This window comes from Ambystoma mexicanum, chromosome 12 (assembly GCF_040938575.1).
Source record: "Ambystoma mexicanum isolate Mex_15411 chromosome 12, UKY_AmexF1_1, whole genome shotgun sequence".
Lineage (NCBI taxonomy): Eukaryota > Metazoa > Chordata > Amphibia > Caudata > Ambystomatidae > Ambystoma > Ambystoma mexicanum.
Genome location: NC_090936.1, coordinates 509,678,206 through 509,706,008, shown reverse-complemented (window position 1 = coordinate 509,706,008; position 27,803 = coordinate 509,678,206). Strand labels below are relative to the sequence as shown.

Here is a 27,803-nt window from a genome sequence, read left to right as displayed (position 1 = left end):
CTGAGCAGGTGCAAGGGTCAATTGGCTTTCCTCCCCATGGGTTAATCCAGCCTTCCTTTTCTTGAATAGGCCTAACCAACCTTTATAAATAAAGCTCCCCTAAGAGGCTATAGGAAACGGTATGTCGTGAGGCTCATTGGTCAGATGCAAGTCCTGCTGCCATGACAGATACAACCAGCCCTCAGGGTGCATAATCTACCAACCATACACAATGCATCATGGGTTCATCCAGAGGGCACTGAGTGAAACAGCATGACTCGAAAACAATAACATTGAAGGTTCTGTGAACAGCCCAGACACACAGTGCAACAGCTCCATTCAGCAACACTGTATCTCCAGGGTACACGCAGGACACCAGGTCCAGCAAGGGCACTTACTGTAGTAACACGGTATGCCTCATACACAAGGTCACAAACTCATATATCCGCACTCGGCAAAAATCTGTATTCCAGTTACATCCAAGTCAGTCAAGCAGCTGCACTTAGAAATACAGTAATAACCAGGACAAGTCCAGTGATTGCCCTCAACAATAGCGTATGTCGCGAGGGCAGAGAATCAAAGTCTAGCAAGAGCACTCTGCAGTGCGGCAAGTCCCAGGTGGAACCAGAGTACGAGGTCCAGCAGCTTCTGCAGTGAAGGCCCACCTAAAGTACTTAGTAGTGCATCGATTATGCAACAGGCCACATGGAAGCAATGTTGAATATCTCGGGTGCAACCAGGCCACGGCTCTTCACCAGTCCCACATTGTTGTATATTCTGGATGGCTCCATGAGTCTGTCTGCCTGTGGCGGACATGCTGACAGCATGCTCATAGCAACCCATACACTCCTAACAAATTGGCAACTTTCCTTTCACTGCATAGGTCGAGTCCAGGAGTCGCCATCAAAACCGTGTCTCAGTGCATGTTACATATATATACATACCAGGAGCATAAAACGATTCACATAAAACACAGCTCAAACATCAGTGGTGGATGTGACCACAGTAGAGTTCACCATTATGGCTGCGCCTGACTTGCACTATATGTCTGAGGTTGTGCAGCCGGCAGGGCAAGATGTGCGCGCGGTTGTTCAGCTTCCAGTGGTTGCTGGTGTTTGTTCCAGCCGAAGGAGAGGAGCATCTCCTGGATGCAGAAGGTTCATCTACGATGGGATGCTGGATTCCCAAAACCTGTTCCTTGTGAGTCCAGTGAGAGACCAATTCCCACACTGATGACATCAGGCCATTCTGAGCGTGCAACGCCGCTAACATTTGCGCCAGTTGGGGTGTTCAAGGCTCAATAGCAGCGACGTGTCTGCAGCTCTGGGAGGTGGGAGAGAGGGACCTCACTTGGCCATCACGTATGTGTCCTGCTCACCCTGGTGCAGGCACTCTGCGGGAATGGTTCTCCCTGGTCATGTCCTACTCTTCTTGGTGCGGGCACTCCGCGGGAATAGTTCTCCCTGGTTGTGTCCTGCTCCCCTTGGTGCGGGCACTCCGCGGGAATGGTTCTCCCTAGTAGTGTCCTGCTCCCCTTGGTGCGGGCACTCCGTGGGAATGGTTCTCCCTGATTGTGTCCTGCTCCCCTTGGTGCGGCCACTCCGCGGGAATGGTTCTCCCTGGTTGCGTCCTGCTAGCTGTTGTTCTCAGCGGTGAGGTATTTCAAAGCTGTGAAGCCATAGCGCCGAGACATGTCCTGCTGGAACTCCTCCTTGAGGGTCTTCAGGCAGATCCGGTACTGCTTGTTTGACCGGAACTTGGTGATGTCAAAGCTGGGCGCATGTGGCATGTGGATCATGTAGGCATTTGGCAGGACTGTGAACTCGTACTCCTGTGGTGAGAGAACGATAACAGTTAGCAAATTGCACAAGGAGAGGCAACTAGCACACACATTTCAGTCAGACATGTGGGAATCTTTTTTAGGGTTTATAATACCTTGCAATAAAATGTGTAATCTCATAAGCACGCGCTGCATTTGCATAATATACATTTGTATGGGGAAACCTCTGCTGTGATTGGGCCTCGTCCAGTGCATGACTCCTCTTGTATTGTTCCCCCTTCCACTCTTGCTAGACTCATTTCTAATCTGTCAAACCCTTGTGTTATTACTCATCTTGACCCAACCATTTCCAACGCATTATGGAATGTGCCTTTTGCCTATAATAAAACACATTCTATTCTAGATCTTTTCTTTAATTTAAATGTACAGGGCCCTCTGTTTTATTGACATTTTCCTTTCCCCTTTCAATACAACTCCTGCTCTTTCGACATCATTCGCCAAGTTCTCTCACTTCCCCATCCCACTTGCTGTGGCGGTAGTACAGGTACCTTATTTCACCTTTCTTGGACTCCTCCTCTTCGTTCAAACCTGCCAGCCTTCACTTTAATTCTTTTAAATGTCCTTATCCCTTGAATCTTCTTGCAATGTATTATTCACTGGGCCCTCTTTTGATGATTTTGCTCTCATCTCTGCTACTTATTCTGGACCAATGCACCAACTATGTTACTTGGTGATTTCAATCTTCATCTTTCTTCGGTTCAAAGCTCAAGTCCCTTCCTGTTCATTCTGATTTTTCGCAGCTGTATATAATGCCTACCCCTCCTTCTCAATGTTTGGGCTCCTCTCTGCGTCTTAATTTATCTTCAGTTCCCTCTTTCTCTCCAGTCTTTGCTACTCCGTCTATGAACCAGACTTTAATTCAACGCAATCTTTGAGCTTTTGACTCTTCTGTATATACTTCCCTTCTCAATTAAGCTCTTCCTCCCATTACCGAATCCTCATCCTTCTCCATTGGCAGGGCATCTACTTCCCTTTCCTCTAGTCTTCTTTCTACTCTTGATCATATTTTTCCTCGTTCCTCCTTCTTGTACGCGTCCTCCACCATGGCTTATGTCCCCTCTTCATCCACTACGTTGTATCCTCTGTTGTACTGAACACACATGGGAAATATCTAATGCTTCTTTTGATTCACAATCGCTCCAACAGCGTACTTCTACTAGGACAACAACAAGACTATGCTGACCTTCTGACTAGGCCATCTACTCATCTGCAATGATTTCTTCAAAAACGTAATCATCTCCTTGGCCCACCCTCACCTGACCCCCTCTTCTTCGGATTAGTTTGCCTGTCATGTTACTTTGCACATTGCGTTCTTGTAGTATCGGAGTCTACAGAGTCTGTTGCTCCCTCTTCTGCTTCTCATTCACTGCCTTCTTTCTCCTTGCTTACGGATACCAACACGGCTGTCTTTGTAGCTCGCGCCCATCCGACAGCAGCACCTTATGATCCCTACCCCTCTTCCCTCATTCTAAACGTCTTTCCTCTCTCAATTCCCTATTTTACCCTTTCATTTAATATCTCTTTAATCGCTGTGGCTTTTCCTTATTCCTTTAAACACGCAGCTATAATTCTTATTCTAACAAAATCCTCACTTGACCCATCTATCATATCTCATTTCTGTTCCAGTTTTGCTGCTGTCCTAGATCTCGAAAGCCCTCGAAAGAGCGGTCTACTCTCAGGTTTCCTCTTATCTGAATGTCCAGAGTCTGCTTACTCCTCTGCAATCGCGTTTCAGCCCTTTTCATTCAATGGAAACTGTTCTACGCTCTGTGACGGACTCTTCTTTCGGGACTCGCTATTATAAACATTCTTCTCTCTTTATCTTACTTGACTTATCTGCTGCTTTTGACACTGTTGATCATGCTACTTTTTTATTTTGATAAATCAACACAGTACCAATATGGTTTTCCAATTTATAATTAAGCTTAGAAACCAAGGCAACCCAAACCATCCATACATACATACATACATACGTACGTTCCAAGTTCCTGGTGTGGGAACTTCGTATTTCTTTTACTCAAGGGGTGTTCAACATTCAAACAATTGGAGTCAGTCCATCTAAAGTGTACTGCCTAGAGTGAAGAGTTGCACCCAGTATATGCCTAACTTTTTACCCTCCGACCTTAAGAGTGGAAGTTGCATCTCAAAGGTTAGTCTTGTTTGACATTTACCTTTGACCTCTCTCTATGAGAGGTTGCATCTGGGCTCTAAGCAGTTTAAAAGCATGACCCTTCTCAGGAGAGGGCCCCTTGAGAGGTGGCCATTAACCTCGCGGCTCCCAGTCCTCTTTCAGTTTCTCTCTGGACTGCAAGTCGTGAAAACGGTGCTAAGCTTCAGAGCCCACAGAGTCTTCAGCATGTATGTGAACATGCCAAAGACTATAGTACAATCGGGAACCAGGCAACCATTTTGGCACAAAATCATCAAACGCATGTTCCCAATTTTGCCATCAGCCATACTAGACAGAACCAATGAATATCTGAGAGCCTGGCGCGCAGCTCACATCTGCACATTGATTGGAGAGCTGGCGTGCACAGATGCGCACTGCCACCACAATGGTGTACCATTTGACTCATGATTTCTTTTTGTATTATGAATTGTAAAAAGCACAATTTTTAACAAATAATGATGTGACGACAAAAAATCCTATTGGAAAAAATTATAATTTGAAAACTAAGAAAAAATATATTATTCAAAAGATCTGGTGGAATGGTATGGGTTCGGAGATAAGGGGAACACATGGGAAGTGTAGTGGGACGTGAGTGGTATGCTAGGGTTAGGATTATAGGAGATGGGGAAGGAGTGTACTAAGGGCGAAACGAAGAAGGCACAAGTAAGGAAAGGGGGTCTGTGGCAGGAGAGGCATCCAGTGGACCAGCCTTTATAATAGCACCCATGTCAAATAAAGGAATTGTACACGTCTAAGGGCAAGACATCATCAATGAAAACAGGACTTCTTTGTGAAATTTGTCATAAAAATTGAAAAACGACACACAAAAAAATAAATTCAGGCAAGCAGTCATAATGAGACACAGGCTCACTTTATGCCATTAAAAGTACAACTTTCAGCATAGATGCCTTTTTCGAATTAGGCAGCAACAATATGAGGCACAAGGGGTGATTACGAGGTGGGCGGTAACTGCTAAAATGGACGTTTTTAGGAAATGCCAACATTTTTACTTTCCGCCCAATTTAGAGGTGAGTGGGTAAATGCAGTTGGCGGTACACCTATGGCATACCACCAAAGGCTTGAATAAAGTGACTTCTAATGATATGACTAGCATCCCGGCGAAGGAGGTCTAGTTAGAGCTGCAGATGACTTCCAGTCCAGGTTGAACACAATACCTTCTGAAAGGATATTCTGCCACCGGTTAAAGAGGTTTTCAAACAAACAAGAAAGGTCTGCGAAAAGCAGAGGCCCCGTCAGTACCTGTGCATCCAGCTCCATGATGTGCGCCACCTTGTTCCAGCCAAACCCGACAAAGCGCCGATCGTACTCAGGGCAGTCGCGCCGCACCACCACATAGGGCTCGAAATCTGCCTCCCAGTCCACGCGGTAGGGTGTGGTGGCAGTCCTCCACTTGGCAAAGTTGGTGGGTGCATGGCCCTTCGTCCAGACATGGTACCTAGGAAAGATGAGTGTGCTTAGAGACTGAGATTTTCCCATACCTCGGAGTTTTATGCATACATATCCGGTCTTGCCCGTACACTGCAATTGTGAAATGCAGCCACAGACACCCCTATTACGCCAACATTGGCAGGACTGGATAGTATTTGCTCATGCAAATACCCATTGCTATTTTAGCAGTAGTGGGGCATTAAAATAATTCTATCAGTGCACCTACATTTTGAATTGTAGCCCTGATCCTCTTCTATATCCCACTTCTGGGGCAAGTGCACATTTCTCGCAAAACACCCACCTATTGTAGCGCCGATTCCGGCACACAGCTCTATTAAACCCCAACACTGAAAGGCAGCACTCATGGCGTAAACAAAAGAGCCCCTTAGAGAGCTATGACTGAAAGCCTTACCTTGCAGAGCTTCTACCAGCTGTGCTTTGTTGACATTGATACAGTACATTTTAGGCCGAGTTCTAGTCCAGCCTTTTCTGATGTTTGTATGACTACAGATTCAGTGGCTTCATTTTTCTTCACTTATGCTACCCGCACTGATGCCCTGACAGCTGGTATTGCCACCTCTGCCTACCCACGCTCTGTATAATGCTTGACTTTCCCCACTCTACATACCCTTCCTTTTATAATTATAATTGTTCTTTTATAACACGCTTTATACAGGATACCAGTGTCTAAGCACGAGACTGGGATTCGAACCAGTGTTATGCATTGTCTTGCTTCCAAGACAAAGGTGTTGCCCTGGAGATATCCTCCTGTCTTTAGTTGTCTCCGTTTTTTTCAGTTGTTTAGTATTATTACCATCTCTACCCATCTACTTTTGATTCATTAGGTATCAATGTTGTTTAATTCTTGGTATTGACAACTCTACCTACCCACTTTTGCTTCCTTTTGTAACCCTGCTATTTATTTATCTGAATACCAACTTCTGCTTCTTTGGGTATCTCTGTATAATGCTTGACCCTCCCCACTTTTACTTCCTTATGTATCTCTGTTTTTTTAATTCTTGGTATTGTCAACTCCACCTACCCCCGTTTGCTTCCGTAGTTGATTTATTATTGTTATTGCCAACTCTACCTTCCCACTTTTGCTTCCTTACGTATCTTGGTTTACTTCTTGGTATTGGCCACGATCTACCCAGCTTTGCTTCCCTAGGTATATCTGTTATTTCTTGGTATTTCTCGCTCTAACTAGTCATTTCTTTTTCCTTGGGTAACTCTGTTTAGTTTTTTTACAGCTGCTAACTTTCCCACTCGCTCTCAATCTGCCTTTATATTTTTGTTTATATGGGGATACCTGATGCGGATTCAAAATAACCTCTAACATTCTGTCCCGAACCTGTTGTAATATCTTTGTAAGATCCTCAGTCAATTTGCAGATCAAAAGCTTTAGCCCTTTCTTTCTTCAAAGAATATTTTGCCCTTCTTCAGTGCAGATTCCACCCGCGTCATTCTGCAGAATCTGGACTAGTAGAGACTTCTTTAAGTTGTATTCTTCAAGCACATCAACCCAATAATTTGTCCTACTGTTCTGTTACTTGGCATACCAGCAGCCTTTCAGATTGGATCAGCACATTCGACTTCAAGCTCTTTGGTTTTTGATTGGCGCGAGTTCAGATCGACCGCAAATTCCACTTTATTTTGTGCTGTTTTCCACACAGTATAAAGTGTTTTAGAAAATAAAATATGGGCCCTCATTACAGGTTTGCCGGTCAGGAATAAAGTCCCAGTAACAACGGTTACTGCCAGCTTTTCCAGATGGGCAAACTACAAGTCTGCCGGTAGGTGCTGTGAACTACTGGCAGACCTGATCTGTCGGTATTTCAGGCCCCTACCGGCAGATTTTTCACTGAAGCACCAGCAACGTTAACCGGTTCTTCAGGGTTCCCATTCCTGTGGAGTCCTAAGGATATCAGCCAGTGGAAACGGTAAGGGGAGTTTTCCGGTAACCTGTAACTCCGGCGTGTTACCAGCAGACTTGTAATGAGGGCCTTAGATAGGAATTAAAGTTAACAAGGATATTGCCCTTGTTATTAAAATCATCTTGCTCTCTAACATCCCTGCAATTCCCATACTCTTCCTTTCAATGCTCTGCTATTCCACCTCAACCTTCCTCTGGAGCTCTCCTGCAGTACCGTTAGCGATCACTATTGAGATTGATTTTGAACCTGCAGGTCACAGGTCGGAATCTTTGCAGGGCAGCTCCGCCTTTCATCCTTCAAATATCAATAAATGAAGAACCATCCATTTGAGTAACATCAACACTTATAGTTTCATGGCTGTAAAGGAAGAAATACTGTAGCAGCCTTCGTGTAAAAGTTAGTATTATCATTATTAGAAACGTAGCATCACATAGCCTTCTAGGAGGTATGGAAGAGAGCATTCCAGGATGGACACAGGAAAATAGAAAGAGTATTTGTAAAACACTCGTACAGGCCAATATGTGTGCTGAGACAGCAATCAGAGAAAGCCTTGCTTTGGTTGCCAGGATTTGGATTTCATGGAGTCTCAGGAGGATGGCTCAGGGGCAACTTGCTCGCCTTGGAAGCAGGATGACACGGAGCAACACAGGTTCGATCCCTGGGTCCGCACTTAGAAACCACTGGGTATTAAGCGTTATAAATAACCTATGATATCATATCATAGTAAATATTCTAAAATCTTATATCTAATTATCTGCTCCTGGAACCCCACACCCCTGTACAGTACTAACTCCACAGAGAGTAGCAAGGCCCACACTATTCCTTCAAAAAGAAAGAAGGTTGTTTAGATGCTGCAGGTCTGCAGCAAACACTGGACGGATGAATCATCCTTAATGAGAGTGGAACCAAGGCATGCCTCTGCTTGGCAAGGACCGAAAAGCCAGATGCAGCAAAGTCTGCTTCAATTAAAACCGGAGATTTATCAGTGTCCTGCATTAATTCCCAACAGCTGACAGTGACCGGTGGGTGTAGCCGGGAGCAATTCGTTCCATTTATTGAGAACCATGATCAGCGGTGTAATCCAGTTGCCCGGGTTAATATCGAACACGGATACATGGCGCTCATAAATCTTGATTTTCCTTGGATGCAATGCCTTCTGTGCTGTCGTTGTACTACACCAGAATGCAAGCCTTGGGTGAGTGCACACATTTTGTGTCTGAACTTTAGGGCTATGCTAACTGGCTGTGTACAACACTGATTTCTATAATCACTGCCCCGGCATCGTGGTCTCCAGACAACAAAGTAGCTTGGGAAGGAGGCAGAGGAGATTTACAGCATCAATCGCAAGGTCTGAAGTTGGACCGGATCTTCATACTCAGCATGAAAAGTGGTCCACTAAACATTCAAGCATGAAATGCAGCACCCTTTCCTACTACAAGAGAGGGACGGTGGGACACCGCAATAATTATGTACCAAATTCCTATCGTATAGCCATGGCCTTGGGCACAGCCTTAGCCTTGTTGACTTTGTGCCTAATTTTTTTATTTCATTTTTTCGTATTCCTGAGTTCAGTTTCTAAGCACGGATCTGGGCTTGAAGCCTCTGTTGCTCTGCGTGGTTTTGCTTCCAAGACCAGCACGTTGCCCCTGTGCTATCCTGTGTTGCCCCTGTGCTATCCTCCATTCATTGCAACATCTCTTCTGTTCCAGAAGAAGGAACTCAAAACAGCTCTAGTGACCTCTGCAATTGTGACATGTAATAGCCCCGATTGCCCAACATAACTCTTCCAGGCATCTTACTATTGACCTACAGCAATTCTGTTTTTTTTTTAAATATATCACCTTAATCTAAAATGCTTTACATAGGACATATTTACATACATCACTATTATTACCCAATCGAAATTGGTACTCATTTATCTAGCTCAGAAAGATGAGTCTGAGGTGGTCTTGCTGGGATTTGAACCTGCGACCTGCAGATCAAACACAGATCACAGGAACAAGCGTTTAACCCACTGAGCCATCTTACCAGCATAAAAGGAGGTGTCAATGTTGACTATAGTTGTCTTTCTTCAGTAGAGTACTGCCTTGTAGACTATCTTCAAGTGAATTCTGATCATGATTTATGTTACAGGATGAGGCCCGGTTTGCAAATAATAAAACTATCAGCTCCCAGGGACCCAGAGTAACCATAGGTCCTTATCTTGATCGTCAGACTTATTACTCCCTAATTTCTACTGTAGCAGTATTGTACGTATAGGCAGTGGGCTGCCTTCTTTATAAAATGCATTAGCACCCTGGGCGGAGAAGCCAGCCAATCAGGTGGCTAGAAACGTGGCCTTGAACCACCCGCGTTCCAAACCGCCTTACGGCCGGCTCTCCCACCGCTATCTTACCCCCCACCCTCCGTCCCCGTTTTTTTCTCCATTAACCCCCCCACTAACGTTATTTCGGCTGCAGCAGCCCTCACCGCCGTAGCCGCAACTTCCTCTCAGCTTCCCACGGCTGCCATGGAAAGGGAAGAGGGGCTCTGTACAGAACCCTGCCTTCCCTTTCCATGGCGGCCATGCTGGTAAGGGATTTTCATTCCTACAATGGGAAGCACACTCTGTCCCGTTGTAGGAAGGAAAATCCTCTTTTTTAGCACCCCAGTTGCCGCTTTGCTAACCCGGGGTGCTAATGGCCTTTTGCTCTGGCCGTTAACTGGGGCTGCAGTCCGTTACCCCATGGTGTTGCCTGTGGAACAGGTACATAAAGCCACATTAGAATCTGATACTGTTAAAGAATGCACAGGATGTGCACTATATCCTGCACCATAGATCGCATCCAGAACATTTTAAGTCTTCATGTCAGAAGTGCCGTTCTCCATTTTCATCCAATCCTTCTCTGCCCACTTCAACCCCACCCCATTCACTTACCTCACAAGGAATGCCAAAACCCTCCATGGCAACCTCTCACGGTCAGTCACTTTGCATTTCTACAGTGGAATCCTTGACACTATGAGCTGCTGCTGCAAAATGTCACTCGCTTGGCAGCCATCTTGAAATTGCCTTCTCCCATTGCTGCAGCCAGAAGCATCATTTGCTCAGTGGCTATTCTGGATTGGGGATGACCAATGTCCTAATCACCTGGAATAATGATACCTTCAAAACTATAGCACCATCTTTACCTCGGGCACTAAGCTGAGAGCGACTCATATCCTGTGATCATAACCCCTCTATCAACCTATGACGCTTAATTGCGATCTCTACAAGCACTTTTGCCTTTAGGATCCTTTTCTTTTGCCACTTATTTCAGTTTAGTTTCAGAGTAGCAAGACGTTTGCTATACGGCAAGATCCATGTCTCTAGGCCCTGGCAAATGAAGTCCTGTAAGGGACTGAATGAAGGTTTGTGACAGATCATAAAATGTTGTTGACAGTGGTAGGGATATTTTACAGTATGACCAATAATGTGAGCAGAGGATCAATGTGATCATTTAAGCTCGCTTCCCCACCCCGTACTGTTAGCACCACAGTAATCTTGCCAAGATACAATGGGCCTCATCACAAGTCTGGCGGTAACCCTTAAATGTGGCAGTAGCACTATTACCGCCACATTTAAGGGTCCGCCAGATCATGGCTTTGGCGGATTTCCCCCGAGCTCTGAGCTGGTGGGAAATCCGCAGCAAAATTGCCGATTTTCGGCGTGATTACCGCCGGCGGTAATAGCATGAATTTTCCCCATTGGGCCCAATGGGGAATGGGCAATAACCCTTCTGCCAAAACCGTGATCCGGAGCGAATAGCGCCAGGGGTTTGGCAGTAGGGCTATTAGCGCCGGCGTTACCGCCCAACTCGTGATGAGGCCCAATGAGTTCACAACTGCACAATGCCGGCCACGTCCACTCACCTGAATGTGAAGAGTGTCCCCATGTCCAACATGGAGAGCAGCTCCGCTTTGGATTTGGGAAAGGCCAGGCGATACCGCAGCGTTTCAAAAGCCGGGACGATAAGTGCTTTCTTCGTGTTGGCCAGATCCAGCTGGGCAACCGATCTCCTGTCACAAGAAGAAAACAAGGATTATTATTTTGGTAAATGATATTGGCCATTCAAAGTAACTCATATTCTGATAAAGCTCCAAGAGTTGGATGCCAGTGTCAGCCTTATAGTAGCCATGTGAACTTTCAGCATAAGTATAGTTCGCTCTCCCGGGATAAGAATTCTCCATTGAGGACTCGGTTAGGTTTTACACCCCTGCCCCCCTGACTGGTCCATTGTTATAAATTGTCACCTTGGGGCCTACAACACACATATGCTTACCACCTCCATCTTGTATCAATTTGTTTTGTGCCTAGAAACACTTTGTTATAAATGCATATCATATATTCATTTCATCACAGGGACAGGCCAACATCAGATGACTGAATTATTTTTAATCCAACATCAAAAGGCAGGTTTATTTTTGTAACTATAGTTCTGTCCATTACAGGTATGAGAGACATAGCGATAATTTAGAAAAAGAATGCATTATCCAAAGTGATGAGACTGTAAATCAATATAAACAACTAAAGATCCAGTGAAGTCATCGAAATATAGAGTTGACAAGTCGATGCTAAAAGTAGCAACCCAGTTGGCAGGAGTTGCTTCTGCAGAACAGGGAGTTAGTTCATGTAGATGGCAACCAACCTGCCGCGAGCATGGTATTCACGCACTGCCACTTTTTCCATGAAGGAGAATAATACATTTATTGACACACCATACTTTTGACTACAGTCCTTAAAAATCCAAAATGTAGGCATATCAAAATGAGGGGAAAACTTTCTCAGGTAGTGTTTTTTGTTGTTTTGGTACATACTATATCATAGTTCCTTACTTAAACATATCTTCATTACCAGCTTGCAGGCCAAGGTTGGGTGCTGGAAACAGAGCATGTCTGGCTGGTCGGTGCTAGCCTGTATTGATCACAGCAGTGACATGTGATCAGCTTTAAGAGTCTCCGTTTGCTTCAGTCGAGCATTGGCCACTGGTGTAGAGCTCCTGCTGCAGTTGTCCCCCTGCACTGAATGTCAGCAATTGCAAGGATGCTAATGTTTTTCCATCATGTAAGCACTTCTAGAACTTGCTCCTTGTTTAGTGTCATGGTGTATTTCTCCAGCCTTTGTTTATTTAAGCCGTTCTTACTCTTGTGGGCAGAGTTGCTTTAAGAGGCAGTGTTGTTTCTCACCTTTTGAAGCTACCCTGTAGAACATCACTAGTTGTCAGCTTTCAGTCATTGCTTGTTCGATATGTGGAAAGGAATAACAAACTTGGCAGTGAGCTTGGTGGGCTTTAGTCCAATCATAAGGGGTTTTGAGTTGTGGGTAAATGTTTGTGTGTATGGAATCATTGTTGGCATGTTTAGGACAATTGTTTTGGCCATTGTGTACGTTTACAAGATTGTGGCTACACTAATTTTGCTAGGTGTGTTTGCCTCACTTTGGGGCGTGGTTTGTGATTAGTTGTGGCAGACCTGAAGCCAGGGGTGGCAGTCCTGGCGGAAGGTGTTTTAGTCTAGGAGGGTTTGGTTTGTGGTTTAGTTTTGTTTGTCCTTTTGTGGCAAGGTTCGTGCCTGGTGGTGGCAGCAATGAGACACTGGTGTGGCAGGCCAGGGTAGAAGGAGTTGTAGTAGGTTATATTTGTAGTCCTAGCATGATTGTGGGGTGTGGATGTTTAAAGGGGGGAGATGTGTAGTATCCTTGATGTTGTGATTGATGGTCTATGTTTGCAGGGGCCTGGTGGAATGCTCATGTGGACCTTGGAGTGTTGGGGCACCTCGGTGTTCCAGGAACTGACGGTTGGGACTTGGAGCTGGGCAAGGAACCAGGGTGGAGGCCTGTAGATCTTCTCTCCTGCCTCTTACCTACACTATGTAACAAAGAGACAAAGCATGTTCCTGTTTCTACTTACGTGGGTCAGCCCCTGGTTCCTGCTCCTTGTACATCACTGGCCCAGGGTACATCTTATACCATCCTCGCCCCCAGTTTAACAGCAAAGGCAAACCGGTCAATAAATACTCAATACTTCTTTCCGAGTATGCATTAAGGACCCCACCAGCATTGTGGCACAGTTCTATGTTCTTTCATCCAGAGTTATTTTTTTGATTCTTTTTTGTCGAACAGTTTTTAATGGTAAAAAGTAATTGACATTTCTTTTTATATTTGGGGAATATATTTGGGTGGATTCCCCCCAAACCTCCCCTATACCCGTTTACTACCTATTCCCCACCCCCATCCCTTATATCCCCCCTTATACACCCCTATTATACTTTACTATGGGTTTTTTAGTTGAAACATTTTTGGTAAAAAACTCATCAAAAATATGCTGGCAATGTAAGAACGTTGTACCTTGTGGCACAGTACACTTGTGTCACAGTACCCTTTAACCAAGTCCAACGATCATAGTGTTCTACGAATTACCAGTGGTCAGCAACTGATTCCACAATTCGCGGACATGGGTCCAAGCAGTGCCTGCCCACAGTGCAGACTTCGCACACAGCCCCGTCCACGGCAAAGAGGACAGTGGCTAGCAAGTATCATGTTGTATAAAATGTACTATGATTGGACTTGTTCCTAGAGATAATGTTACACTAGTGGTATAAAAGACGGTCCTGTTGAAGAAGGCCATAATGAAAGCAGGCCACCGGGCGACATTTCTAGTCTGGGAAATAAACTGGAATCTAGCGTACACCAGACTGCTTGATCTTAGAGAGTGAGTTACTCTAGATTCCGACCCCCTAAGTCTTTGTAGTAACAGTGCCTAGAATTCAAACTAAGATTTGTAACACCTTTTAATAATCAACGTCATATGATCCAGAAAGAACAAACTCTAAACGCCCGAGACATTGACACCATTTAAGTTTCTTATGTGTATGGTCTTCGTTAGGTGCCAAGATTGGCAACAAAAACTCACAAAAACAGGCGCGAATGGTTGAAATTACTCTGTGTACGAAGACATTGCTTAGAATATGTGAATTGTCCACAGATTTGGCGATTCAGCTGGCAAGGCAACGAAGCAATACCTGATGCCTGCTATCCTGCTCCAGCCCAACGCCTCCCTGCCGCATGTAACTTACAAGGTAAACCTACCGCGCCTCACTCTATGCGTTCAGGCTTGCCCTTCCATCTACTACGTCACTGTTCGTCATAGCCTTGCCTGTATCCATTTACCACTGCCTACAACATTCCTCCCCCTCTCTCCTTACTGTACCCCTTTTACCTGCATGGCTCCTTGCGACCGTCATCGCAACCTCCCCTGCAATCTGAGGTAACTCTTGCCTATACCAGTGCCACCCCTACCAATATGCCACCATTAAGCACATGCAACACGAATGCCACGTCCGTGCCCCCCCCCCACACCCTTCTACCTATGCTCCCTGAACTGTGCTCCACCCGCTGCCTCCTAATGAGGTCCCTCCGCCTCTCACCCCACCTCCCCCCCCTCATTTACTGTGCTCCCATCTAGGCTCTCAAAGTCGTGCGGCTCTCCGCGGTTCCGAAAGTGGCCAATGTGCCTTCTACTCCTCTCGTGTCACCCCTACACCACTCTGCTCTTCTATAAACACATGACACCCTGTGTCCCCATATATGGGCCACACGCCTTCCTGCTCCTCCTCCAACACCCCCCTGCCCACCTTGTTCTTACCTGCGCTTCTAGAGTTGTGTGGTACATCCATACCACCTCATTTTGAGGCATGTGCACCCTCAGCCACACTGGCTATATCACCATCCTCCAGACAGGGAGATTCAGGTCACAACGCCCTCCCATATGCTCACTGCCCATGCTAAGCCACCGTCTCATGCACTCACAATAAACATGTCTCCATCAAGCCCCCGCACCAGCCTATCTCATTGTCAAACATCACTGATCATCTATACAGTGCCCGTCACTGTAATAAGGATCTCTATGTAACGGGCAGGAGCTGACTATCACGCTCTACCAGCAGCCAAATCAAGAACTTGCCCCCAGCTCACTACATGCCACCACCAGCTTCAAGAACGCAATGCCCTTCTGGCATCTCACTCTACACCCCCACTACCTTTGCACTGCCACCTACAAAAGAAGTTCACAATGCTCACCTACAATACCGCACCACGCCATGTCACCTGCCCCTTCCACCAATAATTAGCCCACAAGTATTTACCTTGGCCACTGCTTGCAAGCTTCGACAGACACGCACTCCTCAAAGCAACAATCTACAACCCTTCACTGCACTCTCAACACTAGATCACTGACAACCCTTGCCCTTGAAATTTTGGAACTCCTAACGCTGAACGACCTCGACATCCTTGCCCTAACTGAAACATGGCAAACACGGACAGCCAGCCAAGCCTTATACTTGGCAATTGCGTTGGGTTATGCTGTGTTGTGTTGCGATAGAACACTCACAAAGGGAGGTGGTGTTGCCCTCATTCATACAGTACTCCATCAAACTACCCTACCAATACCACCACTGTCCCCAATTGTGAGCTAATAACAGCTAAGCTCAATCTATCCGATGATGCCACCATCGCCATCCACCTTGTCTATCAACCTCCAGAACACATCAACACCTTTAAAACTGATCACATCCACCTACTGTCCACCAACATCAAGCCCACCACCCAACTGATACTCCTGGGTGAACTTAATCTTGGATTCTGATGCCACAATTTTATCCAATTCTCTCACAGCCCTTGGATGTAACCAACACATATTTTCGCCCACACACTCGCTCAGCCGCACGCTAGACTGGTTAGTGGAACACAACAGCAACATTTCCATCATCGCCAATTCACCATGTCCTTTGTCCGATCACCACACCATCACCTTCTCCATTCCCCAGTCCCACTGCACCAGCCAAACCAGCAGTTGGCCCAACCACCACCCTGGCCCGCAGCACTCAAAACTTGACTAGTGACAAGGTCATCCCCCTTCTCAGTACCCCTTTTCCCTCCACCTAGGACACCACCCTTTTGATTGAGCACTACACTACCCTGCTCAGCAAGACTGTCAGCCTCCTACCCTCCCCTTAAAACTAAGAAAACCAAGCAGCCATCACATCTTAATTCCTGGTTAACCCCAGACCTTTGTGCTACACGTGCTTCCAAAAGAGCCGCTGAAGCTGCCTGGCACAAAAAAACTTCTGCAGCCAATAATGCCTGCATTTCCGAAATTTCACAGCACTACAAACTTGCCACCCAGAATTTCAAAGCAACTGTGTACATTGAGAGAATCTCCAAAGCGGTCTCTAGCTCCTGTGAGCTGTTAGCGATTCTCAGAGAACTGGGGAGCCCGATCACTCTGCCCTCCACCATCACACAAGACTATGCTTGTTGCAAATCCAACCAAGATAACTTTACAGAATAATCATAGAGCTTCAATCATACAGCTTCAATCGAAGCCGGGGGTCAACAACAATGAAACACAGCAAAGGATCTCGCCTGTCCGGGCCTGCACTGCAAGTATCATCAAGAGTAGTTGGCCCTGGCAGGGCCCCGACCCCATATGCAGCTGTATCATGGATGTGGCTGATATCTCTCCTCATACAGGTTCAGAGCGTCAAGCTCCCCGTAAAGATGGCTGCTGCCATCGACTCATCTTTTCCATGCCCATGCCACCAGAGGGCTGCTGGCAGTGGAGTAACTTTGCTGAAAACGTTGTTGGGGACATGACATCAAAATGAAAGGGCCCCCCTGCCAAATGAGTGGGACACAACTGTGGGACACAAAAGTTGGCGGGGACAAACACCCTTGCCCCCCCCAAAAAATTACGCCCATGGCTGCTGGCAATGCCCATGACCTCACAGCTGCCTCTATGGTCGCAGTCGATCATTGGCCACAAGCGGGTTCAAATGCTGGACGCCAGGTAAGCCGGCAGGTGAAGTTGGGGGTCCACGATAAAGGAACACAGCAAAGAATCTTGCCTATCCGGGCCTGTCTGGCCGGGAGCAAAGGGTAAACCATGCCGACTTACATCCTGCAAGCACCTCTACCAGTGTTTCCCGCACCACCCCATGTGGTGAGACACTCCAGCATGATGTTGGGCCTTCATTGCTGCAAGTCCATGCAGGCATCCGCAAGTCTGGGGTCACAGGTGCCACCAGCTTTACTATGCATGCTTGGTGAAGGTAAGCCCATACGATCAACACCAATATCATCTGCCATTGCATCACCATTACTGTACGCGGTGCACATTAGGTACCGCTGCACAGTCTGCATGGTCTTTGACCTCCCCATCCCTTTGGCTAGACCAGTCATCATTCTCTCACCACATCTTCCATCTATTATACTGTCTGTATCGCCACGTTTGCCCTCAGCCCTCGCCACATCTTCCACCTGCACTACCCTCTAGTGTGCGTGCGGCAAGGCACAGCTCAAAACTTGTTCACCATGCTCAAACCTGAAGCAGCCCCCATACTACGAGGCAAGGTTTTACCAGAGCCCTGTTTAATTCCCCATTTGCTTGTGTGCCTACTGGAGCCTGCCTCCACTGCTATTAGATACCATCTCAAGTACTGCTTGTTGTGTAGTCACTCGATTGTGTCCCATATGTTCGTCCTTGCAGTATGTTGAGGCACATGCTTTCACCCTGAGCCTGCTTAATTTGACTAATGCAGCATGTTGCTGTATTTGGATGTTACCACCTTTCTCACCCTAACAGCACGATGCTGCTATTGCATGCTATCTATAATTGAACTTTTCGCAGTCTTGTGCTGTGTCGCATTTCACCTACCCATAACTATTGGATTGACTTTTCGCAGCCCTGCGCCGCATTTAACCTACCTGTAACTACTGGATTGCCTTTTCGCAGTCCTGCGCCGCATTTAACCTTCTTGTAACTACTGGATTACTTTTCGAAGGCCCTTAACTGTGTCTTATTTAGCCTTCTTGTAGCGACAGGATTGGCTTTTCGCAGCCCTGCGCTGTGTAAAGTATGTAACCTACTATGTAAGCAACGCTTTTAACCAACCTTCTTATGCAAAAAACGCCTGTATGCCTCCGGGTTCGGTGCGCTATACAAATGTCAAAATAAATGAATAAGACAAGCCAAGCTAACCAGCACATCAAACATGTCACACAGGGCCATTCCACCCAGATCCCAAAGGGATACCCCTTCTTCCACTTCCAGCCTGTGAGCACTACCACCCTCGCAAAGCCCATTCATTGCTGGTCTCAAACCTTAATGCTGCAAAGGAGACATTTGCCCCACCTCGTCGGTGAAGGAGTGTGCAGACCACTACTCCGCCTCATAGCTGCTATCATTAACTCATCTTTTGCCACATGCACCGTCCCCTCCACCTTGAAAGGATCCTATATCTCTACCCTTCTGAAGAAACCCACAGTCAAACTGGCTGTCCCGACCAACTAAGGACCCATACAACTGTCCCTTTAACCCTAAAACTTATGGACAGAGTTATGTACCTGCGAATGCAGGCTTTCTTGGAGCTACACCACATACTAGGCACATGGCAATTCGGCTTACGCCCTAAGCATGGTACCGAATCAGCCCTCCTAGACCTCAAGAATCAGCTTGAAGAAGCTAACGAACATGACGACCTCTCACTATTACTACTGCTTGACCTCTCTGCGACATTCGACCTCGTGGACCATGAGATCCTGTGTCAGACCCTCACCTCCTCTGCCCATTTCTCAGCGGAAGCAGACAAATGGGTTGCCTCCTTCCTGGCCAACAGAAGTTCTTGTGTCTTCACTGGAGGCGCCGCCGCTATCCACACACCCATCCCTTGCGGTGTACCCCAAGTTTCGTGTCTCTCCCATACTCTACAATGTGTAAACCAGGCCGCTTATCGACCACCTGGACCCCCTTGGCATATCATCTACAAACTACCCGAACAAGACACAAATCTTTATTCCTCTCACCGGAGATCATTCCTCCGATTTGCTCAGAATATCATCCATCTACGTAGACATTCAATCCTGGATGGCCGCACACCGTCTGCCTCAATGATGGTAAAACTGAGCTCTTCCTCATCGGCCCACCACCCCACCTCTCAAAACTGGATGAGGCCTATTAAGCCTTCACCGTTGAGGGCCATACCATCCCATTAGCTGCCACTGTCAAGACTGTAGGTGTTTACCTGGACTCTGCACTAACCATGAAGCAACAAGTGAAACACATCGGAGCATCATCAGGTTACGCCACTAAGTTCATTAACGCTGACAAACCCTTCCTTTCACCCAAGAACCGGCTTGAAGTTGCACGTGCCCTCATAAGATGGAAACTTGATAACTCTCTCATATGCGGCACCACCGAAATAAATGTACACAAACTGCACGTCATACAAAACAACAGCCTCAGAGATGCCCTCAACAATGGCAGACAGGAACACATCTTGCAAGCCAGAAAATTTAGCCACCGTCTCCCGGGTTAAGGACAGAATCCAGTTCAAGATTTTGTCCATCAGCCATTGATGTCTTTCGAATAATGCTACCCCTTACCTGTCCCAGAAAATCAAGAAGCACTCTGCAGGAAGGCCAATAAGATCTGCCTACGTTCATCGCCTCACTACGCCCAGATTCCACCAGAAAAAAACAGGGGACGGCAGCTTCCCAGTGCGAGCCTCTACCCTCTGGAATGCGCCACCCTGTCCTCCACCTGCAATTTGAACCTTCCTACAACTGCTTCAGGAAGAACCTTAAAACATTCTTGTTCAACTGACATTCCACACCTGTGTAACTCCCTCCTGGTAGCCGGGCTACCTCCCTCCCACACTCTCTCTTCCTCTCTATTATCTGCAACCTGCGCCTAGATGTCCACGGGCTTTGTGCGCCGCTTTATAAATGTACAAATAAATAAGCCCACCGATGTTGGAGCACTACATCATGACGCACATTGCTTTCCCCCGCCCTTGTCGCGTGCAGTGTAATCCCTCGCCCCCTTTTCGCCGCGCCTGTCTAGCTTTGCTCTCATATCTCCCCCAGTGCAGCATTTGCTTTTGCTCCTTGCTTGATGGCTTCTCCAGTTTCCCAAGTGTTACATTGCCACATACTTCACAAAAAGCCACAGTGAGCCTTGTCATGCCAACTAAGGCATGATAAGAAAGACAATTAATGAGAGTTCTGCATGCGTCTGTTTCATTAACATTTTTAAAAATAGCGCAAGCGTGTGCCCGGCCGTTGGACATAAGGCGGTAGCTGACATGGACCCTCGCTGTTAGGAGGGACGGGGGGGGGGCAGTGGACCAAAGAACAATGCTGCAGCACTAAGCGTAAGCAAATGGCGCCACATACTGCAATACACATCAACCTCTCATGTGAGCTATAATTTCACTAGACAAACGTGTCTGGGGGTAAAGTAAAACCACCCCTGCTCCACCAGACTGATCTTTTAGCAGATCGGTAGGTGCCCACTCAGTGTCGCGGATATACCTCATTGCAAGTAATTACAGGATGGTGGGGGCGGGCGGGGCACCAAATACGCAAGCAACGGCAAAAGGAGCAGTATGCCCCCAAACACAATGTTCCCCATTGGATTTCATATCTGAGACCAACTCCCTTCACCGGCTCGGACTGGGCCATAGGGCAATGCCCGAAACAAAAAGGCAAAATGCTAGTGTGGGCCAGTTTGCTTTGGTCAAAGTGGGTCACTTTTTTGGCCCATGTGGACCAGTTTGATAAGTTACTTCATCAGCGACCAGTGTTACTGAATAAATAGTCTTTAAAATGCACAATTTACATCACATTTTATCAAAAACCTCCCCCTTAGGTACAACTCAAATAGTCTGTCACAAAAGGAATGAATTGCCATTTGCAACGGTGGACCACTTTTTTATTGCTGCCCGAGACAATTTTATGCCCCAGTCCAGGCCCTTTTCCTCAGCAAAAACTTGTTCCCCACTGTCCAAATCTAGCATTCTGTGTACACACGAAAGCCTACACAAACCCCTAGTTAGCTAAGCCACATGGCGGGGGAATCCTCCTGCAGGGCTTGGGAGGGGCCTCCTGCGTGCGGGCCATGCACTGTGCATCTCAACATTAACTTTCATCTTTCTGGGCCTAGGCATCCCTTGGTGTGTTTCTCTTGTTTCTCCCCTGAGGTAAGCACAGGCATGTGGCTTGGGAACGCTGCAACCCACCATGTGACACCAAACATTTTACACAGTGCCGTAATAATTGGAGACAGGACCCATTAGTTAGATGCCACTGAGCAAGGACTCTTGCAGACCCCCACAGTATGATACGATATGATCGTTTATTTATATAGCGCCTATACACAATGGGCCTCATTACGACCCAGGCGCTAATGGGTTAACAGCGATGTAAAAGGCTGCGGCGCCGTTAACCTATTAGCGCCTAATTACGAGGTCCCTTTGCGGAACCCGACCTTAACGGCTGGTGTAGACCAGCCGTTAAAGTAGGGACCCGCAAAGGGACCTTGGTGCTAATTACGGTGCCGCAATTTGCGGAACCGTACTTAGCACCTTCCCCATTCCCATTGAGCCCCATGGGGCAAAAATGGGAAAGGGGAAGGGCCATGGAGGAAGGGGGAATTACCGCCCCGCCAACCTTGTAATGGGGTGGTAATTCCCCCTTTCTCCATGGCGGAGTCGGTAACTTACCGGCATGGACCATGGTGCTAATAGCACCATGGTCTTCCGCCAGGGTCGTTATGAGGCCCAATGTGTTTCAAAGCGCTTCAATGCAAGGGAGGGAACAAGGGAAAATACAATCACATTCTTACAGGCCATGAACAGTAAGCATGTGAAATTAACTATCGTACTCGGCCTGACGACATTTGAGATAGTGCAAGAGCTAAAACATAGATAAGGAAGGGACGGGGAGAGTGGGAAGGAAATGGAAACAGGTGACTACCGTACTAGGCCTGACGACATTTCTGGTAGAGCCGGAGAAAAACAAAAGGTGAGGGAGAGGGGTGCGGAAAGGGAGGGGAGGAACAAAACAAAAAGTATGGCAGCCCCGCTCAAGAAAAACAGACTCGCAATCTGGGAGAGATCAAACATTTATCACCACTCCTGCCCGACTGACAATGCAGCTGGCACTGTTGTATGCACCTCCCTTCCGACAAGACAGTTGGCTGACATGGAGAACTATAAGTTTGGTAAAAAAAATATTTTAAAAAAGGGCAGCTCGGCCTTAGTGTTGGAACAAAAATAAACTTGATCCTTCCTAAAGAATAGAGGGGCCATAGCCCTTATTCACTGAACTCATGGCCAAACTCCCGTCGTTGAAGCCGTTCATGGCACAAACCATTGAGCGTGTGCCGAGAATTCAGACCCAAGTGAATGCTATACGATCAACTCTACGGAGCTTTGAGATTTGAATTAAAGCCCAGGAAAACAGTTTCAGCGCTTGAAATGCCTGAAATCAGAACTAAAGCTGGTACACAACAAGGTGTAGAACTTGGAGGAGCGCGCAGGGCGATAGACGTACGTAACTACAGCGTAACTACAGCGTACTGGAGGACACGGGAGAAGAGGGCATGGTCGGCATTCTCCCCAAGTGTTACTGCCTCATTTACTAGGCCTTCCAATACCATGGACTCTGGACATCTAGAGAGCTCATCGAGTGGACCCTCGCAGACCACCTGGAAACCACGAGGTATAATATCCCAACTCCAAGATCATGAAGGTTACAACACTTCTTCAGCCTGCAAGAACACGGGTCAATTGAACTGTAATGGACGTAAAATATGATTAAATTGGGACTTCTCTAATGGCACGGCTCAAAAGAGGAAAATACCCTTGAAAACATGACATGTCCTTCGGTCGATGCATGTCAAATATAGAACTATGTCCTCTTCGACCCCTGACACGGTTATCACATTCATAGACAACACCCCATCAGTTGAAAAATAATCTGACGCCCATCAAGTGTTAATCAATTCCCCCACTCATGATCATATTGACACAAGCCCACCACTACATGTACGGAACAACCCCACACCCACACCCCGCCCGGGACCTCAAAACCGATCTTTGATTATGCTATTAATCTTCTGACTTGATTACTATTTGTAGTGTCTGAACCAGCATGTTTCCATAATGGATTGTATCCCCTAGCGGGGATTGTAGAATGCTCTGTTAATAGCTGCTCGTATTGCTTTTATATAATGAAAATATGTGTAATAAACATCGTTTTGTAAAAATGGCATGAAAAGAATTGCAACAAACATTGGTTTTGAAAAGTGCATTTGAAAGATATTTGTTTGCACGAATGTCTACTACAATGAGAATGTAGTGCATTTTATCAGATCAGTTAAGAGGTATTGCGGTGAACTTCAAAGTTAGCAGGCCAGCACAGGCCATTGCTTGCTTCCCATTAAAAAGAAATAGAAAAATCAATGCTTTAGGCTTTCGATGTACACATCCTGGGTTAAGAACCCTTTCTGGTGACGTCCCCTGCAGAAGGTTTCTAAAAATATATAGTTAACGTATATAAAAAAGCGTTGCACAGATAACGCATTCACCCCCCAAAAATATTGTTTTGTACATTGTGATATACAAATAAATGTTTATGTTGTAAATGTTAAAGCTATGGCTTAGCTGGCAAAACAAATGTTACTCTCTTCTCAGGGGAGGTGGGTACAGTGCAGGTAGCTGGCCAATACATACCTGGCTTCTCCCTCTGTCGTTGGTTGCCACCTATGTTTGTTAGGAGGCATAAGGCCTTCTCCGTAACCCACACCCTCTTTACTGTCCCTCGCTCCCTCACAATAGCTGAACATTTTTTTATCTCACAAAATATCCCTCAATCATGGCTCATCATGTCAATGGCTCTTCTTCATGGTCCTTCCATTTAGCCAGGGGCTCAAGATAGGGATGCCCCTTGACATGGATCCCTTTACTACTGCCTCTGGTACCACTACTTACGGATCGACGCAGCCGCACAGAACCATGGCATCGATGTAAAGGAACGCTAGTTTAACATCTCTGCACATGACCATGGCATTCTGTTGTGTCTCACTGACCCCAGTGCATCTATCTTTGCCTAGAAGACTTTAATACCCAAATACATCCCCATCTCTTGTTACAAAGCACATTAGGAGGGAACAGAAGTTATCCCCTCAAGCAAACTATGCTCCTCTCTACACTCTGAACAAATAAATGGACACAACGCCTGGTTATCCAGTTGCCCCCCCTCCCCTCCCAGCCCAACCATTGATGATGCAGCTAGCTTAAATTCTTCGCTGAAGAGATACAGGGCCTCATTACAAGTTGGCTGGTACACAGTCAAAGTGCCAGTAATAACATTTACCAGCACTTTTACCGGACCAGCAAACTGCAACTTTGCCGTTAGGGCCGACGATTTAACTCCAGCTAAAAGCTGGAGGTAAATCTGCCCCCTACCGGCAAAAAACTGCCTTTATTACCAGCACGGCCGATAGTTGCAGCAAAATCCCCCATGACATGAGGATTTACCGCCCTTACCGGCACATGTAATCTGCCGGTAATTCAGGCAGACCAAGTGCTGGCAATACTGTTGCAGAGAGCGAACACGTCTGATTCCCTGGATGTTATTTGCAATGATCCAAACACTATACGGATAGTTAGCTATGGATCCTTGGCTTTCTTTAGTCTTCTGGCCAATGAAGCCCTGAAATAAAGTCTGGGAGGACAAATCTGCCCACTTCTTTTGGCAAGCCTCAATCTTTAAGAGCATGCCTAGTCATCCGAAGTTCAATAACATAGATTGTGATGGCATACAACGAAGAATTGGGCACATAGCAGGGCAGTATTTCTGAAGATATACCGCCGGAATACCGGCAAACTTGTAATGAGGTCCATGGTCTCCTATAGGAAGGTGGTCTCCTGTATACCATCATCATTATAGTAGTTTACTCAATATCAAGTTCCAAAAACATTACAGTTCCTGCCCCCAGAAATGTCTTTCTGGGGGTAACTTAAACCTATAAAATGGTCCTAACTCCCAAAATGCTTCATAGATTGGCGATGCTTCCTGTGGGTCTCCCTGTGGATGGGGCAGAAGCTACACACCAAGCCTGGGATCAATAGCAGAAGAATAGAAGACAGGACGAGGTCTGCTGTCCAATGATTCAGGACTCTATAAGGGCCTTTGTGTTGCACCAGGCATCTAAATGAGAACCTGATCTCACTTCCTGACTCGTGGCATAGAAGCCCCTGGGCAATCTCTTCCACCTCAGAGCTTGACGGTTTAACCCTCTGCGGAACCAATCAGCTGATGATAAATTATTTATTTTAATGGTCAACACATTCAGCGAGTTAGAAGCGGGCGGCATGGGCTGTGGATCCCCTGCCGACTCTGCTCAAGACTCACTCTGATACAATACGAATATCCAGGTTGTGGGGTAAACCAATACGCTGGCGATCTTGGAGAGAAAAGGGCCCGGTGTATGTTTATCAGTAGCTCTCATGCCAAACCTTCTGAAACCTTGAACATCAATAGGGTTTAATAATTGGCCCACACATGGGGATATTTAAAGGCACTTCCCCCACACGAGCATCACTATCCCTGCCGAAGTACTTCTGGGCGAGACTATGCTCAGCTCACTGCTCCCATTTTCGAAGCGCTTTGAGGCCGTTCCCATGGCACAGCTGGAAGCTTCATGAGAAGAACTGTGGGGTGTTGCTGTTTATAGGCATATGTTAGATACATTTGCTGCATGCTGTTCTCTTGGGGACTGTAGGATTTCCACCTAGAAGGGGTCTTGTCTAGTGAGATCCTTGATCTAGACTCCAACCCACCCACCCGCCCCCCCCAGGTCTACTGCCCCCCTGCTATCTCTGAGAATGGTACAGTTATAACTGCAAATTCCCAAAATGTCTAAGGAATCAAATGATATTATGCAGTGGAACATGGTGTGCTTGGAAAGAGGTTTACCACTTATTCTTGCTCGGTAAAGCTCCTCCAATGGCCCTGGTGGGCGAGGTGTATGGCAATCCCAGAGAATGCGTTTGGAAGATGGCTCCTCTCATCCTCATCTGGTGGGGGAGGTTTCTGGACAGCAAGTTGTCTCTGGCCATACATGAGCAGTCAGAGCCAATGTGTTGATTGGTGCCCTACAAGGATCCTTGGCCCAGAGCGTGATGTTAACTTGTTTCTGAGTCTTGTGAGGGGTTCTCTTACCTCTTAAATGTCTTGGAGGATTCATGGTGCTGCTGACTTTTATGTATGGCTTGTTGCCTTCCTGCCTCCTCCACCTATTACCTCTCCTAATTGCCTGCACTGCTCAGGTGAAGTCCTTGTACAGCTAGTTCATCCATCGCTGCATACACTGGACATTTAACATCAGACAGACGTTCTGTGTTGTTTGAAACATGATCACAATTGTAAATATTGAAGATTTTTGAAAAACGAATTGTGCCATCATAATGATGAAATAGCTTTAATATCGGGTGATGTAAATTTATTTATTTATTTATTTTACTGATCAAAAGATTTTAAATAAAGGTACCACTGAAATCGCATTGGACCCTACTGCTAACGGGCAGTGCCTCCAAGTATCCGCAAGAATAACAGATTGGCAAAGTGTCCCTCTCTGCTGCCTTCCCTGCCATCACACATGCACGCCACATCACAGACCCTCACTTTCCCCACTTGCTTTTGGATCCAGTCCTCCATTGGCTAATGTTAACCCCCAGGGATTCTCGCGAGCTCCACTTGAATGCAGCTTGTGGTTCACCAAAGTCTTTGCTCTGCGCCATATTCCCTGGTCGATGGTGGTACCAGCAACAGAATGCAAAGCATACATGTATGAAGAAGCAGCAGGCCATTCTCCCCCAGACAGGTTTTAACCATGTATCTTCCATGCCATGCTTCTGAATTTATTAATAAAAACGTGGAATAAATACTTCATTTTAATGGTCGTCATTCTTTCGATTAGCTAGATCAATAGGCACGATACAGTAAATATAAAATAATAAATAGGTGGGACACGTGTCCACATTACACATTGGCACAATCCAGCACAAAGCATGGATTATTTCCCCACTGCCCTGCTATGTGCCCAATTCTTCGTTGTATGCCGTCACAATCTATGTTATTGAACTTCGGATGACTAGGCATGCTCTTAAAGATTGAGGCTTGCCAAAAGAAGTGGGCAGATTGGTCCTCCCAAACTTTATTTCAGGGCTTCATTGGCCAGAAGACTAAAGAAAGCCAAGGATCCATAGCTAACTATCCGTATAGTGTTTGGATCATTGCAAATAACATCCAGGGAATCAGACGTGTTCGCTCTCTGCAATGCCCTTCAGCAAATCGTTCTGAATCTCATTTGCATGTGAGCCTCTCAAAGAAGCACCAGGCCCCTGTAGCCTTTCCCTAGTGCTAGGCTTTCTGGGTCAGGCACAGGGCCCCAGAAGAAGATCTGAGATGCTCACTGCCCATCTTCTGATTTGCTCAAGTGCAAACCTTTGATCAGACTCCATCCTAAATCAGTGTCCACGACCAAAAGGAACTTTCTCTGACCCATAACCT

General features: G+C 46.5%; 1 protein-coding gene across 3 annotated transcripts in view; it reads right to left on the bottom strand.

Annotated features, from left to right (window-relative positions):
- Positions 1-421: 421 nt before the first annotated feature.
- LARGE1 (LARGE xylosyl- and glucuronyltransferase 1) overlaps positions 422-27,803 on the bottom strand; it is a 1,248,067-nt gene continuing 1,220,685 nt past the window's right edge. For 2 of the 3 annotated variants that reach the window (XM_069628785.1, XM_069628784.1), the window contains 3 exons: positions 11,261-11,407; positions 5,250-5,445; positions 1,466-1,810 (listed from right to left, as the gene is read on the bottom strand). In XM_069628785.1, coding sequence (XP_069484886.1) covers positions 1,613-1,810; positions 5,250-5,445; positions 11,261-11,407 — 541 coding nt within the window. In that variant the 3' untranslated portion in view covers positions 1,466-1,612. Of the gene's footprint in view, positions 1,811-5,249; positions 5,446-11,260; positions 11,408-27,803 lie in introns of all 3 variants that reach the window. The other variant, XM_069628786.1, reaches the window with a different exon arrangement.